Source organism: Dipodomys merriami, unplaced genomic scaffold (assembly GCF_024711535.1).
Source record: "Dipodomys merriami isolate MVZ:Mamm:240054 unplaced genomic scaffold, mDipMer1.0.p SCAF_24, whole genome shotgun sequence".
In the NCBI taxonomy this organism is placed as follows: Eukaryota; Metazoa; Chordata; class Mammalia; order Rodentia; family Heteromyidae; genus Dipodomys; species Dipodomys merriami.
The window spans coordinates 7325871-7345126 of NW_027203826.1; the positions used below are offsets into that span (position 1 = coordinate 7325871).

General features: G+C 36.4%; 1 protein-coding gene across 1 annotated transcript in view; it reads left to right on the forward strand.

The window, feature by feature from the left end:
- Hmcn1 (hemicentin 1) overlaps positions 1–19256 on the forward strand; it is a 438323-nt gene that overhangs the window by 285728 nt on the left and 133339 nt on the right. The window contains exons 37-44 of the mRNA XM_070034238.1: positions 2916–3017; positions 4557–4733; positions 7948–8099; positions 9714–9837; positions 14359–14534; positions 17124–17220; positions 17664–17786; positions 18415–18576. Coding sequence (XP_069890339.1) covers positions 2916–3017; positions 4557–4733; positions 7948–8099; positions 9714–9837; positions 14359–14534; positions 17124–17220; positions 17664–17786; positions 18415–18576 — 1113 coding nt within the window. The remainder of the gene's footprint in view (positions 1–2915; positions 3018–4556; positions 4734–7947; positions 8100–9713; positions 9838–14358; positions 14535–17123; positions 17221–17663; positions 17787–18414; positions 18577–19256) is intronic.

Sequence of the window (19256 nt, forward strand, 5' to 3'; positions counted from 1 at the left end):
ACAAGGGCTATATATAGGGCAAATCTATAGGAAAAAAATCATCATTATGTTAGTTCAGTTATTAATTTTCTTAACTCTAATTGCTTTTGAATTCAAGATTCATTTTCATCTCCAACTTAATTGATTGGTAAAAATAATCAGTAAATAACATTTATAACAATTGACATTCAAAATGTTCAATTGTAGAACACTCAGCATTCCTATTGATTCATATTTTCCTCTTTTGAAAAAAATTTTAGATACTGCTACTCTTCTCAAGCAAAGGAAAAAAAATAAAGGAAAAAATGTTTCCAACAGCTGAAGTAAGGGCGCATAGTCTTCTAGATTAGACCAAGTTATGACTATAAGACCAGGAATGTTCTCGTGGGACTTTCCAGGGAGAAATTCTCTTATAAATTTCAGGAGTCCTCAGTAGGTGGTCTTTTATTTTATTTTACGTTTTGATAATCAAAACTTTAATAATCCTGGAAGTTTTTATTCTCTAGAACCGACTATGAAATTATAACTAAATCTCAAATATTTGCCAAGTGAAACAGATGTTTCCATAAACAAATGATTATTTGGGGCCTAATAGCTCAACTATTCACTTCATCTGCACATAATTATCTTCTTTTTAAAAAATCAACCAAGGTAAAGAATCCAAAAGTAGTAGAATTGTTAGGATGGGCTTCAATTTTGGTCCTATATTGTTAATTAAAGTTGGCGGGGCAATGGGGCTTAGAAGTTCACTTTCTAAAAGCATATAAATCATCTTTGTAAGGTGGGAAGACAATAATAGCCTCTCATCTTCACGGAGCTTTGTGAGGCTAAAGTGACAGAGGACATGTGAAAATGTTTGCCTGGTGCCTGGCTTCCAGGCAGCATCTGCAAATGGTAGCATGATGACTTTTGGCAAAACATGTGTTTGCCTTCTGGCCCTTCCTGCTACCCTATTTAAAATAATATCTGAAGTCCTGCTGCCTTTAATTTTGGCTAACAGTCCTCTTAGGTCTGTACTGGTTGATGCATAAAATTATTAGTGGAGAACCCCTTGTTTTTATTTTATATTTTAAAAGTAGTTGCTTGGTTAACATCTGCTAACATCCACTCAGAAAAAGGTTTCTCTGTCATTTCTGTATTTTGTTTAATGGCTCACTTGTGCCTCAGAGAAGAACTAGGAATGTTGTAGGGGCTCTTTTATTTTTATTTTTCTTCTTTTTTGGTAAGTTCACTTCAGGACTCTACTGTATCTGGGGGGCTCAATAAATTTCTTCTCACTATTTCATCATTTCAGTGGCCAAAGTCACTTTTTGATCAGGTATGCATTCATTCAAACTTAAGTAGAATTTGAAAGAATCAATTTATGTTGAATGCTTAAAGGAATCAAAAACATCTAGTGCACAATGTGGCAAGAAGAAAGTACTGTGTTTTGGGCAACTTTTGGAAGAGGAAGAAAAGAGACAAAGAGCAAGTTGAAAAGAATCGGCTCTTCTGCCTGGAGAATACAATCTGTATTGACATGAGATACTTACCTGATTGGAGATTGTGTCATTTACATTGTATCCACATTTTTTTCTCAAAACCAGGCCAAGAGATCTAATTTTATATTTGTTGCATGGGGAGATATTGGAACTCTCTTTCTGTCTGGCCCGTGAGACAATGAACTATCCCCAAGCTTCTGCAGACAGGACTGTGATTTCTTTGGCAAATAATCTAAAGAATGAAGGGATTATTAAGTGAGCTATTTAACAAAGACCTGCTCTCCACTTGTTTCTTCTCAGTCCCCTGTACTCGTGACTACACCGAACCACATGCCTGGACAGGGGACTTTGGCCTTCTGTCTTCCTCTTTTAGTTATCAGATACTTACACTTGACATTTCCAGAGCATATGTTTTAAATGCTAGCCACTTGTGTAACTTTATTATACTCTTAATTTCTCTGAGAACAACTTGTTAGATACCATATGTGAGTGAGATCATGCAATACTTTCTCCCTGTGCCTGGCTTACTTCAATTTACATAGTTTAACTCACATGGATCATCTTCATTGTCACAAATAACAGGTTTTCATGCTTTTTTAAAATTATAGAATGATAATGCATTGTGTATACTCCATACTTTATCCACTCCTGTGTCAATGGTCATTTAGGGGAGAGATGATTTTGTGGATATTGTTTTTTCAGAACTGGGGTTTGAATCAGGTGTTTCAGCTTGCTAAACTTTGCTTCCACCACTGAGCCATGCTGCTTATAATCCATTTTTGTAGTGGTCTCTTTTTTTTGGAAGTACTGGGGTTTGAATTAAGAGTCTTGTGGGTTACTCAGCATGCTTGCTCAGCTAGCATTTTCATTTGCACCATGCCTCCAGCCCTAAGTTTTTCGGGTATCTTGAAGTATACTCTACCCCAGCTGTCTTCAAACAGAGATCCTCCAGATCTCAGCCTACTACATAGCTTGAGATGACAGGTATGTGCCACTATACACAGCTATTAGTTGATGTGTGTGTTAGTCGGGGGGGGGCAGGTCTCACAAACTTTTTTGTGTGGGCTGATCTTTTAACTTTTTCCCCCTTATACTACTGATCTAAAATCTTAATGAATTTTCTATCTGAGCACAAAAAAATAGGTGCCAATATTTTTTTCAATACTGCTCAATTTTATACTTTAAATGTATCAGTGTAGGGCTTAGCGCATGGCTCGGGTGGTAGATCCTGCCTAGCAAGCACAAGACCCTGAGTTCAAACCCAAGTACCATAAAGAAAAGAAAAGATAGATATATGAATCTGGATGCATATTAAATAAATCAATGCATATATGAGAAATAAACAAAGGAAGGATGATTATAATTTCCAGTGAGCAAGCAATCTAAGTATCCTGCAAGTATCTAAGTATCCTGCAAGTATCTAAGTATCTAAGTCTCCTGTATGGCCTCTTGCAGAGCCCCCAAGGCTGGAGGAAGCTGGAAGGATGCTGAATGAGACGGTGGTGGTGAACAGTCCCATCCAGCTGGAGTGTAAGGCAGCAGGAAATCCATTGCCTGGTAGGTATATTTTCTCGTCCTGTAATTTAAAGATAGTTAAGATTTCTGGGAATAAATGAAATTGTTTATGGATATAATATACCAATTTCTGATAAAGGAAACGTTATATAGTATATATTTCAATATATAAAGAAGAGAAGAGAGGGGAAATGCTGACAAGAGTTCAATGTATCTACTACAGAATGAAGAGTGAGAGGAGGAGGGGGTCGGAGAGGGATGGGTGAGAATGTTGAAAGAGGTGACATTGATCAAGATGCATATCCATGCACTACTTGGTTAAATGGCAACTCCTTTGTTCATCTACTTAAAGATAAAATAAGAAAAGATTTCTATTAATGAAAAAAGAATATCTTTAGATAAATCATTCTTTTGAATTTTCACTGTATTTAGCTGTATGAAGTAATGTGTCCACTTTATGTAGAAATGGGTGAATACCTTAGCTATCTTGTTCATATTGTGGCTAAAATTCTCACAATTCTTACCTTCATCTATGGTGAATTTGTTTTTAATTTTTAAAAGTATATTAATGAGGGGCTGGGAAGGTGGCTCAGTGGTAGAGCGCTTGCCTTGCATGCTCGAGACCCTGGGTTTGATTCCTCAGCACCAAATAAGCAAAAAGAAAAAAGCCGGAAGTGGCGCTGTGGCTCAAGTGGTAGAGCGCTAGCCTTGAGCTGAAGAGCTGAGGGACAGCGCCCAGGCCCAGAGTTCAGGCCCCACGACCAGAACCCCCCCCCAAAAAATTATATTAATGAAACCGGGAGGGGTACTCAAGCTTATAATCCTAACTATTTGGGAGATGGAGATCAAGAGATCTCCATCCAAATGGACACACAAGTTCTTGAGACTCCATATCAACCAATGAGTGGGCATGGTGATGTGTACTTGTTATCCTCCTTAAGGAAAAGCATAATGGCTCTATGTCCCCAGAGACACAGGGAAGCAGAAAGAGGATTTCAGCTCAGACAGAACAGAGCATAAAGCAAGTCTTTGTTCTCAAAAATGCCCAGCACAGAAAGAGGCTAGAGGAATAGCTAAAGTGGCAGAACACCAGCCTGGCAAGTATGAGGCCCTGATTCCTAATACTGCTCAAGAAATTGACTGTAAATCACAACCATTCTAAAGCAGTTGTCATTTATACATACCTATCACTAGTTTCCTATTCATATGAATCAATAATAACATAAAGATCCTGAAGCCAATAGTATACATAAGGTTCTCATTAGACCAGTGGAAAATTTTTCTAGGAAATACACAATAAAAAGTAATCGAAGAGGTTGAAAGTTTATGAACAATGTTGATATTTAGAGACAGCATAAAGGATTGTTTCTGTGTATTCATTTTTCAGGATTTATATGATTCCTGGTGTTTTCTTCAGATCACCTTGTCTTAAAGATTAATTTGGAAGATGTATTTATTTAAACCATGTAACCTAAACAATATGAACAAAAACAAAGCAATTATGGCTTAATTAAGATCCAACTTAGTGTGTTAGATTTTAAAAAGAACACAACTTATATTGATCTTGTCTCATTCTCTCAGTTATTACATGGTACAAAGATAGCCGTCCACTCTCCGGTTCCACCAGTGTAACATTCCTGAACAGAGGGCAGGTCCTTGACATCGAAAAAGCCCAGATCTCAGATGCTGGCATTTATAAATGTGTGGCCATTAACTCTGCTGGAGCTACAGAACTGTTTTACAACCTTCAAGTCCACGGTAAGTGCTGTCTCTCTCAACTGTATCCTAGGTAAGCAATACATACTAAAAATGAAGAGCTTCTATAAAATTCTAGGGCAAATAGCTGGCAACAATTTAAGGACCCAGTGTTCCAAAACTAATAGCCATTTTACTCTGCATTCCCGGTTTAAAATACTTACATTTCACGTGTAGCATTTGCCTTTAGATTGATTTTTGGAAATGAATGATGCCATTAACTAATCAATGTCGTTGATACTTTTTGTCAACAGCAATAATGCTGCTTATAAATACATTCTGACAGAATCATTCTAACACTCCATTAACTAAAGGAGTGTTTCCCAGTTTTAATCTTTTTTATATAAATTTTTTTGTTGTGAAAATACTGTACAGAGTATAATTACATGGGCAAGATAATGAGTACATTTGTTATCAAGCATTGTAGCCTCCTCCTTTGTTTCCCTTTCCCATCCTCCCCGCCCCCCCCACTGAATCCTCCTCCAGCCCTCCCCCCCCACCAAAGTTGTAAAGTTTGTTTTTCAACATAGTGACTTGTATATCTCCTTGTTGCAGTGGGTCCACCTGTATCCCTATTTAAACGATTTCTTTTTTCCCTTCACCTCCACAAATTATACCAACATCAAATACAGTGAAAGCAGAGGTTATACTGTGGGGGAGGGACATACAAAGCAACAAAGAAATAATCTTATAAATATGTTAGAAACAATTGCATGAAAGAAAAAAAAACATTTTAATGCATATCTGAGGGTTCATTTCCCTAACATCAACTTATCTGACCTTTTCTGCTTGACTCAGACATATACTAGTTATTGCAAACAAGGGAAACCATGGGACCTATGTTTCTTTGGGCCTGGCTTACTTCACTTAATATAATCTTTTTTAAAATTTAATCTTATTGTAAAGATACTGTACAGAGGAGTTACCATTACATGAGTAAGGTAATGAGTACATTTCTTGTCAAGCATTGTTACCTCTTCCTTTGTTTTTCTCCTACTATCCCTTCCATTCCCCACCACCCTCACTCCCTCCCCACCCCCTGCGAAGTTGTAAAATTCCTTTCCAGCATAGTGTCTTGTGAGTATCATTGTTGCAATGGGTCATCCTGTGTCCTTGTTTCAGCATTTTGTTATTCCCCCTTTCCCTCACCAAATTAGATAAATGTACATACAAGATGCAAGGTACCAAAATCAAATACATTGACAAGAGGTATATACCATAGGGGGAAGAACATACAAAAGAAACAAAAACAATCACATGATACATTAAAAATAACAACAAAGAAAAACCTCTTGTGTCCATATCTTGGGGTTCGTTTTGCTTAGCATCATCTCATAGCTTTTGAGCTTTTCTTCTCATCTGACAAAATTATCCTAGACATATACTAATTATTACAAATAAGGGAAACTATGGGACCTATATTTCTTTGCATCTGGCTTACTTCACTTAATATGATTTTTTCCAAGATGCAAATATAAAAGGGATCCAAATAGGGAAAGATGAAGTAAAACTCTCCCTCTTTGCAGATGACATGATCTTGTATTTAAAGAACCCCATAGACTCCATTCCCAAGTTACTTGAGCTGATCCAAAACTTTGGCAAAGTAGCAGAGCATAAAATTAACCCTCAAAAAGCAATGGCTTTTCTGTATGCCAATAACAAGAAGAGCGCAGTTGAAATCAAGAAAGCAACTCCTTTTGTAGTAGCCCCACAAAAAATAAAATATCCAGCAATTAAGTTAAGAAGTGAAGGATCTCTATGATGAAAACTTTAAAAACCTGAAAAATGAAATTAAATCAGAACTAAGCAAGTAGAAAAACCTCCATGCTCCTGGATTGGAAGGATTAACATCATGAAAATGGCAAAACTGCCAAAGGCTACGCATCAATATCTCAACCTCATTCTTCAATGAAATAGAAGAAGCAATCCAAAAATTCATATGGAACAATAAAAGACCCCATTTATAATCTTTATTAAGGTTTTGTTGGAAGAGTTATTAAGCTATAATACTCCAGGGCATGCAATGGAGAAAGATATATGTATATGAATACACAACCATGAAAATCAATGAATAAGAATTCACTTTGACATTAAAACTGCTTTCTGGAGCTTAGTGAGATTGATTGTGTCCTTTATCTACCTACTTAGGGGGCAGAATCAGGAAGGGTTATACTTCAGCCCCTGTGGTCCTAATTATGCAGGAGGCATAGGTAGGAGGCTCTCAGTCCAATGCCTTCCTATATAAAAACATGATAGGGTCTGAAAATGTAAAGTAAAACACTAAAAGGGCCGAAGGGTTAGCACAACTGGTGCAGCACTTGCCTAGCAGATTCAGGCTTTGAGTTCAAACCTCAGCTTCACAGAAAGCAAGCAAGCAAGCAAGAAAGAAAGGAAAGAAAGAAAGAGGGAGGGAGGGAGGGAAGAAGGAAGGAAAGAAAAGAAAGAAAGAAAGAAAGAAAGAAAGAAAGAAAGAAAGAAAGAAAGAAAGAAAGAAAGAAAGAAAGAAAGAGAGAGAGAAAGAAAGAGAGAAAGAAAGAGAGAGAGAGAAAGGAAGAAAGAGAGAAAGGAAAGAAAGAAAGAAAGAAAGAAAGAAAGAAAGAAAGAAAGAAAGAAAGAAAGAAAGAAAGAAAGAAGGAAGGAACAAAGGAGGGAAGCCAGGCACCGATGGCTCATGCCTGTAATCCTAGCTACTCAGGAGGCTGAGATCTAAGGATCATGGTTCAAAGCCATCCCTGGCAGGAAAGTCCATGAAACTCTTATCTCCAATAAACCACCAGAAAACTGGAAGTGGCGCTGTAGCTCAAGTGGTAGAGCACTAGCCTTGAGCTGAAGAGCTGAGGGACAGCGCTCAGGCCCAGAGTTCAAGCCCCACGACCAACCAAAAAAAAAAGAAAACAAAGGAGGGAGGGAGGGAGGAAAGAAGGAAGGAAGGAAGGAAGAAAGGCAGGCAGGCAGGCAGGCAGGCAAAAACAAAAACAAAAATAAGGAAACTAGTTTTGTACACAAATTTCCTTTCCCTTATATAAAATGGAGAATCTGATTTGTGTACTACAGACCTCACAGGTTGGCTGTGTTTAGATCACAAATGTGAACTTTCCAAAACAAACAAGCAAAAAAAAATCAATTTACAAAGACACTGTTAATAGTATGTATAGTGGACTTAAAAATAACATACCCTGTTGTGATAACATATTGTACTTGTGTTTTCTTTTTCCAGTGCCTCCCTCGATTTCTGGCAGCAGTAGCATGGTTAGTGTGGTCATCAATAACGTTGTGAGGTTAGAATGTGAAGCCAGGGGCATCCCTGCCCCAAGTCTGACGTGGCTGAAAGATGGGAGCCCTGTCTCTAGCTTCACTGATGGAATTCAGGTATCCTCTTCCATTTATTTGATAAAGTCTCCCCTTTAAGTACTCAAATGGAAAGTACCAAGAGTAAATGCTTTTGGATTTGGAGAACAGGATTATAACAAGTGTTGCCTTGGGGTAGGGGAAATCATACATATGCACTTACAAATACCATGGTCACACAGTTGGAATTTCTAAATGATTCATGAAAACATGTGCATGTTAAGTTTCATCTGTGGGCTTAATCTACCTGCCTTCTACCTGCCCCCACTATTTCCTGTTTCTACCATAAAAGACAGCTTCTTCCCACTGCAAGGAATGGTTTTTTTCAGGTAGTATTTATATTCCAATATTTATAAATATCATGAAGGTGAGACATACACAGAGACTATATTCATTAACAAATGCATCAAAGAATAAAATTTTAAAAATATAATGGAAACATTATGAAAAATGAATTATTTGAGTCTTAGGGAAAAATTAAGTACATTATATTGACCTGAGGTTGAAAGGATAGAATTCCTGTTTTGTTCTGCTTAACTTTATTGGCCTGTGTAGGTTGTTTATACCAACCCTGTGTGGAATAAGTTGATACATACCATTTTCCTATTGTTCAAATGATAATTGGCATTTTTAGAAGAAATGTATTTTTAATTAACATATGTATCTTGTTTTGTTAGACTTAATGCAATTACACACTTAATATACACTAGGATAATGTAAACATAACTTTAACATACAATAAAAAATATTAACATACAATAAAAAATATTGTGTGACTTGCTTTATTAGAGTGGTCTGGAACCAGACCCCAAGTATCTGCTAAGTACATCTCTATAATTTGAGGTATCATTTTATTTTGCCTAACAGAGGATGTAGTTCACCTAACATGTATTTCTCTAGGTTTTAAAAAATCTAATCTTTCAGAATTTGGAATCATAGAAGATCCATAATTATTGTCAATATTTAAAGGAACACTGGAGCCATGATTTCAAAGGAGAATAAATGTGGCTAATTAGTTTGGCTACTATTTTGTTGTTTATTATGACATCTATTTGTTCACAGTAAAATTTGGAGAATGACTTTGTTATTCCCACTTCTCCTTTCTGTCCCAGTGGCTTTCTCTGTGTGTTAAGTATACAGAACGCTTGACTGTGTGGGGTATATAGAGACTGGCTTTCAATGGTTATTGCCAAGTTTGGTTCTAGTCTCTCAGATCTTTTCACCAAGAATACAAGAATGATATTGTATGTGATAGTGGCCCACTTTAAACATCCAAGCAGAGATCCTTCAAGAGGAAAATGCCAGTTGATTACCCCTAAAAAATTAAGAGGTACCAGCTGCCAGTGGCTCACACCTGTAACTCAGGAAGCTGAGATCTGAGGATGAGCGCTTGAAGCCAGCCTGGGCAGGAAAATCTGTGAGATTCTTATCTTTAATTAACCAAAAAGCCAGAACTGGAGCTGTGAGCCAAATGGTAGGGTGCTTGCCTTGAGCACAAAAGCTCAGGGCTAGTACCCAGGCCCTGAGTTCAAGCCCCAGCACACAAAGAATAATAATAATCAAATGGTAAGAAGAAAATTACAGCTACCAGTTGCATGGGCTATGTTGGTTATTTATCTCTCATTTTGTTGATAGGTTCTGTCTGGGGGTCGAATCTTAGCATTGACCAGTGCACAAGTAAGTGATACAGGGAGATATACCTGTGTGGCCGTGAATGCTGCTGGGGAGAAACAAAGGGACATTGACCTCAGAGTCTATGGTGAGACATGTTAGCGATTATTTCTGTTCTGACATAAATGTGTTTGGTTCTTAAAGCCGTGGAGGAAGTTAAGGGCAGTTGTTGAGAATAAGGAACAATAAACAATGTCAGATCAGTTCAAATCAGATTGTCTTTCTGCTTTCTGTTTGACTTGGATTGATATCTCCTTTTAAAGGCTGAGATAATAAAACATCCAGCCTGTCAAGAGTAGGTTTTATAGAGGGAAGACAATAGCTTATCAACTGCAAGACAGGAGTTCACAAAAGCAAACGTCTATGAAAGGAGCTCTCTCCGTCTGTGTACTCTAAGCCATGATTTTATTACTTTTAATTATACTTGCAGTCAGCATACTTTGTGATCTACATTCAAGACTATTTGAGAAATGAAAGTCAAACCAGGACATAAATGTATATAAATTCAAGAATTTTTTTTTACCTTCAGTACAGCCATATTATCTGCAAGGCAGCATTACAGAAAAAGTCCCCCAGAACAAAGTTGGGGCTTCATTGAACTCCACTCATTGATCACCTTTGACACACTCTCTTGGTATGCTTTGATGTTTAGAATTCTTTCAGACTTCATTTAGTACTTCTTCACATAATTTATGTAATTTGTAAATTTCTTGGTTCATGGACCAATGAAATTATTTCTTCAATGATCCTCCTATACAATGTATATTAAATTCATTCTGTTCATTTGTAACTGTCCTCACTTCAAGCAAATGTCTTCCTATGAGAAATATGTAATTTTGAACCTCCAGATCATATAGACCATGTTGAATTCTTTTTATAATTTTTTTTGGTCGGTCGTGGGGCTTGAACTCTGGGCTTCGGTGCTGTCCCTCAGCTCTTCAGCACAGGGCTAGCACTCTACCGCCTTAGCCACAGTGCCACTTCCAGTTTTCTAGTGGTTTATTGGAGATTAGAGTCTCACGGACTTTCCTGCCTGGGTTGGCTTTGAACCACGATCCTCAGATCTCAGCCTCCTGAGTAGCTAGGATTACAAGCGTGAGCCACCAGCACCCGGCTCTTTTTAAATTTTTGAGGAACACAACCATAATGATTAAAAACAGCTGAAACATTAACTAATTAAATTTTCAGTAACTCGGTCCTTGGTTATAACTTAGCATGTTAAGATTAAAAAGTCCCAGTTGGCATTGCCACATTTCCAAAGGGGTTGTTCTCTGGGTTCTTGCTTTGATATTCTACTACAATAAATATGGCTCTATACTCCATGCCCAGATTTGCTAATGTATTTCAGATATCAGGTCTATAATGTCCAACCCCAAGGATTCTAATTCTGCCACTGAATTGGTTCTCTGTTACCCTTTCTAAAGAATTAGAAGATGGTCATTCACAAGAGAAAACTGTCTAAATACCTGACATACTTCCTCCTTCAGGCATTAGTAGGCAATAGCACTGTTGACTGGATTTTAGTCAACAATGAATATCTAGCCTTGGTTCATTCCATTGGTGTACTTCATTTGATTAAGAGTGAGTCTAGGAGATGGTAGAGAAATAATATCTTCCTGGAATGACAGAATACACATCATTATATCATTTGCTAAGTTATTTCCTTCCTACCTCTTGAGACTAAAGATTAAAAATTTCCGCTGGTATAAAAATGAAATGACTACTTGCCATATATATGTACTTTGAGAATTTGAATAGGCATTTAACATTTGAAATACATAATCAACAAACTTCCAAAGAAGTTAAAATTAGAAAGATTTTTTAAAATATGAAATTAGTTTTTCAACCTATCCTCCATTAGCCTTCTTTCCATGTGTTATATTCTGGGTTTGTATCTTCAGAAATCTGTGTCTAGTTGGAGTCTGATGAATGCTAATTCACAGAGGTAAGTCCCCTTGAAATTTACATGGTAGAATGAGGGAATGAATGGTAGAAAGAGGTTCATAGTAGGTAAAATAGCTCTCCCTATAATCATAAAAGCAGTTCCTTCAAAAAAATATTTTCCCTGTTATAAATTCAGAGTATATTCTACCATATTCTGATACTCTGATGAGTTAAATGAGTTAAATTATGTGTGTGTGTGTGTGTGTGTGTGTGTGTGTGTGTGTGTGTGTGTGTGTGTGTGTGTGTGCTTTAAATTTCAGCTCAGGGATTTCATAGCCTTCAGCAAATATAGCTCTATAACAGTTCTGCTTCAAGTAATTAAATTTAACAGGTATAATCTGTACAATGAGAAGTCATTTCAAAGTACATCTTTTCCTAACCTAACCAAACGGTAAAATATGGAGAATATCTAAGAAAGTTGAAGCCCTAAAGAGTGGGACCTTGTTGTCATCTTAGACTGAAAAAAAAAATAGATTTTGGTTAACGAACGCTCACCTACATTAGATTTGTTTCACTTTTTACTCCTTAAGTATTCTATGGTTTTTAGGTTTTTCTCTCAGTTTTAAAATTCTAGTTTCCTTTTGAATTGGGTTCAGCTCATTTAGCAGTAAAGAAAAGTAGCTGATGAAAAATATTTGGAAATAGCATTCTGCATTCTTGGCTTGTTTCTAATGTTCGCTTCTGCAAACACTCATAAGGAAATATGTTCATTTATAAATTCTACAAATAGTCTAAAATAAATGTATTTTATACAGTTTTATCCATTAAGACCAGATTTAATCCCCAAATTATTTCCAAGGTGTAAAATCAGCTATTCTGTTCTGGGATTCCTATTCTCTAAAAATTGTGAATAGACTTTGTTTTCCTGATACCTTATAAAGAAAAGCATTAATTGTGCATATTTCCAACAGACTAGCCACATACCTTCTATTTAGTGTGTCACCTATCAAAAACAACTACAGAATTTTCTAGTCCTCACAGATTGCTTTAAACTTATTGCAAGCCAAATATCTATGTGTACTGTTAAATTTCCTAAAGGAAGTTCTACTGTTGGGTTCCAGCTATTATGGTACAGCTTACTTCCTCTTCTAGAGTCCATTCCTTGGGGTTAACCATAAATCCTGTACCCAGCAACAAAACAGGAATGCGCCCTTTGGCTCATAACCCTTCCCTCTGAAGCGGATACAGTAGCAGAAAACCTCATAGTTACACAAACACAATGTTCCCAGTCAAAGTCTATTGCATTCATTGTCATCTTACCACAGTCTGGGGTATTGAGCCTGAAGCAGTGAGTAATAGACTATAATAATATTCCTTACCACAAAAATTTTATGTCTACCAGAGCATTTGGGAAGTCTCTTAGGAATCATTTGAATGCCACTTAGACTTCCTTATGAAAACAAAACCAAACAATAGCAGCAAACCCCCCAAAAAAGTCTACAAATAAATTTCCTACAATTCTGAGTAATTAAGGGAGTGAGTGAGAAGTGGCCAAAGCGATCCTCTCAGAACTTTCTTTTTTCTTTTACAATGCCCCTTTAGGACAACCCTGACTTCATTATTCCTTTGTCTTTTCTGAATTATTATGCATACAGATTGGAGTCCTTGCTTTCTCATTTTTGATAGCACTAAACCTTCGCCATCTAAGACAAATGATCGTTTATTCTTGAATTCATCCCAGAGGAAGGAGAGTCTTTAAACTTCTCCAAGAACACATTTCAACATCTGACAAGCCTTGTAGCCAGGGAATGCTAATTTTAATCTCATTAAAATTTCAGCTCATTTCCTCCTGTTATTGAATTGGGAGTATGCTAGACAGCTGGTCCCTGATGCAGCTTGCTCTTTTCTGTGTCACTGATCTCACACAGTCCTCATTCCCTAGAAAGTTGACAACGCACCATAAAAACAAAACAAAACATTACACTGCAAGTCAGAGGCTCCAGGCTTTCCCATCAATCAGTTGTGTTATTTACTTAAGCTGTTACCTTTCACCTACTTTGTGTTTTGCACACTGAGAGATGGGACCAGATGATCTTCATGTATTCTTCCAAACCTATTTTTGTTCATTTTGCTTCTATAGTTATGAACTTTATTCCCCTTGCAAAAAAACACAAATAAATGTTAAAAGCATATTTTCTCTTATTAATTCATTGTCATTTCTAAAGTATTTAATATGTGATTTATTACTTTGAAAACCTTAAGCAGTAGCTACTAATTCTGCAAGTTTCTGGAATGCACACTTGGTGAGAACTTCCAGTTCTAAAAGTTCTTTAAATAAAAAGTTACTGAGAATGATTTGTGTTCCACAAGAATCTGTTGGTCAGTGATTTACTCATCTTGATTCTGAACCCAATGAAGCAAAGAGGGTATGCTAGAACTACCATGATCCTCTATGTTAAGATAACTAGTAAAGTTATGAGGTGTGTGTGTGTGTGTGTGTGTGTGTATATATATAGATAGATGGATATAGATATAGACATATATCTAGATATAGACATATATCTAGATATCTAGATATAGACATATATCTAGATATCTAGATATAGACATATATCTAGATATCTAGATATATAGACATATATCTATATCTATATCTTGATGATTAGTGAAGATAAATCGTGTGCTGGCCTATTTTATTCTGAGGGAAAACTCATTTTTCATTTAGTTCCACCAAATATTATGGGAGAAGAACAGAACATTTCTGTCCTCATTAGTCAAGCTGTGGAGTTGCTATGTCAAAGTGATGCTATTCCCTTACCTACTCTGACCTGGCTAAAGGATGGTCGCCCCTTACTGAAGAAACCAGGCCTTAGTATCTCTGAAAATGGAAGTGTGTTAAAGGTAAGGCTACAGATTCATTTCGTTGGATATTATTACTAATCGTATGATTTTGGTGTTATTCCTATTTAAAACTTCCCTGTCTTTTACAGTGTTTCTAGTTTCACCTAATAAAATTCTAGGAACTCTTTTCTTAATGAGGCTGGTAGTATTTTTCAGTTTTATGCTTAGTGAAATTTAAATATTTATTAGTCATCTCAAGAAATGGTTCTAGGAAACAACTGTAGAAATATTTCAAGCAGTACTTCATCTTCACTCATTGAACCAGCCAGTAAATATATATTGAGTGATTTAGATAAGGATGCAAAATTGCGACATATCTCACATAGTGGATGCCTTGAGACTATATCAATTTATGAAAAATTAGTTAACAGTTGTAAGTTCTATAAGTTTGGGTTAATTGCCAAGTAGATGGCTATTTTATGAAGACAAGCAAAAGTGAGATGCAGATGACCTGGAAGTGTTGAAGTCTGTTTAGCATTCTAAGCATAGACAGGACTGAAGACCCGAGTAAGCAAGTAAGTTAGTTTGGCTGAAACAGAACGTTACAGAGTGGATATGTGAAATAATATTGACAATCCATATCTGATTGAAATAGAGCTGACATTAAAAGCCATCCTAACAAATTAGGATTTGGGAGGGCAAAGGTCTGAAGGTACTTAAATCCTACTGAATGTTTATAACATCCTCATGATAACCCTGCTGAGTAATTATAAGTATATATGACTTGGATTTAAACACAAGGATTTTAGCTTCAGAATTCATACTGCTAACTACATATATCCTCTGACTGAGGAAGCTTATGACAGGCAAGTCTGAGTGGCAATAGGCTGAATGACTTAACTAATAAGGACAGAGGCCTGTGGTGAGTGGACAGAGCATGAAAGTGTATGTTAGAGGAAAATGGTGATCTTGTCAAGTATGACCCAACGATGGAACTGAATGGGGGAGGGAGAAAGGGAGGAATGAGTGAAAAACACAAAAAGGAAATCACCACCCTGTGCTTAGGTGTAGAGCCCATTGCTTAAGATTGTGCTCTTAATTTCTCTCTCCTAAGATTCTAAATCTTAGAATGACTGAGGGAGACAATTGTTTAAGCACAGAACCTGTGAGTATGGGAAGTTTGTGTCTTTTTGTTGGTGAAAATCCATTGTTCTCCAGGGAGCTACTTCAAGCACCTAGGCAGGCAGGTGCTGGAGAGAAGAAGAGAGATCTTTTCAGTGAAAACTTCTGTACTACATACTACTAATTGGCTAATTTAAACTATTTTCTATACACTCCCAATATTAGTCATACACTTCTGTAACCAGATCAGATAGGAGACTCTTGCCATTTTTATTTTGCTTTGCTTTCCACACCAACATTTAACTCTTTTTTTTGAGGTGTGCAGGCTGTGCTGACTGGTTTTCAGGTCCCGTAGCCCCAAATTTGAGTGAGTCTGCTACTAATTATGTGAATTTGGGGACATTTAGATCTTTTAATTGATGCTGTTTTCCTATCTTTAACATGATAAGGTAGGATATTATTAAGTTTCTTTCCACATCTCATATTCGTTAGTTTTCTATTTAACTCAGTTGTTCACAGTTTGTTCACACCAATTCATTAGTTTATTGGATACCTGCTGTGCTACTTTAGTGATCACTTCTGCTACGTTTCTTCACCATTACTGGGGTTTGAGCTCAAAGCCTTCCTCTTGTTAAGAAGACACTCCATCGCTTGAGCCATCCTTCCATCACTCTTCTTCTTTTGAATGTTTTAGGAATTATTGATTGCAAACTTACTGTGGAGATTAAACCACATGATGTTGTGATATCTGCTATTTTACCTGGTATTGTTACTTATACCTTGCTTATTACTTACCTCTTATGTTCACAAACTTTACATTCTCACCTAAATTGTACACTCAAATCCAAAACTGTATACTTCATAGTATGTCCTGCATTCTTCTGCCTTTAGTACTTAGGACAAGGCTCATAGGTCCATTATAACTATTACATAATTAAACAATACTAATAAAAGCATGTTAAGGCACTCTGAACAATGTATATATATATACATACATATATATATATATATATATATATATATATATATATATATTCTTTTTACTAACACTTATTTACTGATCAAAGTACCAAACTGGATACTAAGAGATCAAAGCTAATTGAACTCTCGCTTGAAGAAGCTTATGAGCCTGGCCTGGGGAAGATGCATGTAATAAATCAATAATTTATACATTATTTTACCAAACATTTTCCTGGATATATAGTAATGGAGTCTGTAAAGTCCTAAAGAATTCACTGATAATTTTGATTTGTTTTATTTTTCCTAAATTTTGTTAAAGGCCTTTCTAGGCTTTCAACCACTGATAAAAGTTAGGGTAAAATAAGTTATGACCTAGATGAAAATTTCTGAAACTTGATGTGTTGAATCTGAGTGATGAAATTCATTTTATGAGTCTCTCTACATTTTATAGACTAAAAAGTCTCAGAATAAAAATTAAAAATAAAAAATTACAGAGATCATTAACAGAACCTTCTAATTGTGAAATAGCAATTGTGGTTCCAGAACATGATTTAGTTTTCTTCTCAGATTGAAGATGCTCATGTTCAAGACACTGGTCGTTATACTTGTGAAGCAACAAATGTTGCTGGAAAAACAGAGAAAAACTATAATGTCAACATTTGGGGTAAGTAAAATTGACCTTCGCAATACACAAAGTAGCCAGTATTTGGTTGAATCTTTGATTCATTATGTCAATTCCTAAAATGACACTTAACCATTTAGATAAAAGTTGAGTATTATGAACACATAGATAACCATCAGTGCATTTAGATGACACAGAATTATCTTGGTTGTCAACCCAAAGAGACAACCCAAGAGCAATAATAGATCAACTTCCTGGGCCTGGAGATAATTAGTCATTGTGTAGAATTAGCTTTTGTGTAGAAAGGTCCTTGTCACCTATCCATCTTCTATAAATAGAACCTTATCCTTATTATGCCTTCTATATAAAACAATTTTCTTGTGTATTTCGAATAGAAATCCTTTGTCCTTGCATTTAAAGTATTACACAAAAACTATATGACTTGAAGCAGTGTGAAAACTGTATTTTTCTTCATTTCCTTTCAGTCCCACCAAACATTTATGACTCTGATAAACTTGCTCAACTTACAGTCATTGAAGGGAATCTTATCAGTCTTTTGTGTGAATCGAGTGGTATTCCACCTCCAAATCTCATCTGGAAAAAGAAAGGTTAGTTCTCATCCCTGGAATGTTTAAAAATTAAATATCAACATAAAATTAATACTAGTTTTGTCTGGCAAACCTATCAGTTTATTTTTTTAAAATTTTCCTGGGGTTGCATGCTAAGGCTAGAGAGCAAAAGCTCCTTACATTAAATTGTAACATGTGATTTTTATATAATTGAAATTTTTACCACTTAACAAAGCAGTTTATGAATATCTTGATCCACGTCACCCCTTTCAATGTTCTCACCCATTTAGAGCAGCTGTAATTTTCAGGAATCCATCCACCATTTGTAAATGGTTTTTCAATATAGGTTTTCTAAATTATCTTCTAAAGTAAAGATTTGTTATGTTGTGACAGTCTTATAACATGTGCTAAGATAGAATTGTGTAGCCGAGTAGATTTCAATTCATGCATCCATCTTGTGTGCCAGTAAATAACCTAGACCTTCAGTTCATTTAACTTTTTAAGCCTCCATCATTTTGCACACCGTGGCAGGACTATTCCCAAAGCATGTCTGTCTTTACAGTTCTAGAGCCAGGAAGCGAATAAATAAGTCCACACACTTCTCTGAGCATGTGAACAAAGAACTATGTATCGCAGTCTGTCATCGTATTATTTTATTTCTCTGCAGGTTCTACAGTGCTGGCTGACTCTGGAGGGCGAGTTCGGATTTTATCAGGAGGCAGGCAGTTACAAATCTCAGTTGCTGAAAAGTCTGATGTAGGGCTTTACACGTGTGTGGCCTCAAATGCTGCCGGAACTGCAAAGAAAGACTATAATCTGCAAGTTCACAGTAAGTTCTTGCCTAGTCAAGCTCTGGACACAAGCCTCTTTTTTAATTTTGAAAAAATTTTAAAATTATCCGTAAGCTATTGTACAAAGGAGGTGCCATATAACAAAGTGGTTTATGAATACAATACATCTTGATCAGTGTACACCCTTGAACACTCTCATACACCCCCACTTTGACCCACCCCTTCCCAGTTACAAATGAATGAACTGACTATGGAGAGCTCAACTAGTATAATGTTTTAGAAAGACTAGGTCAAAACCCAACAAAATCAACACCAGGAAATAGGTACATGAAAGAGAAATAGGTACATCCAAATGGTACATCCCAATAGGGGTGGGACCAAAGGGAAAGGGATAGACCAATGAAGTGGGCTGGAGGAGAGAACACAAGCTCCTTTTGAAGCTTTCCATCCTTCCCTTTTACTTTTTCTTTGTATTTTAAGATTACTTCATCCAGGAGACAGTGTAATCCCACTACATAACAGGCTGAGATCTGAAGATCACAGTTCAAAGCTAGTCTGGGCAGAAAATCTCTGAGACTCTTATGTCCAGTTAACTACTATAAAGGCAGAGATGAATTGTAGCTCAAGTGATAAGAATGTTAGCCTTGAGGGAAAAAAGGTAAAGGACAGCACTCAGACCCTGAGGCTAAGCCCCAGTATTGGCATACATATACACACA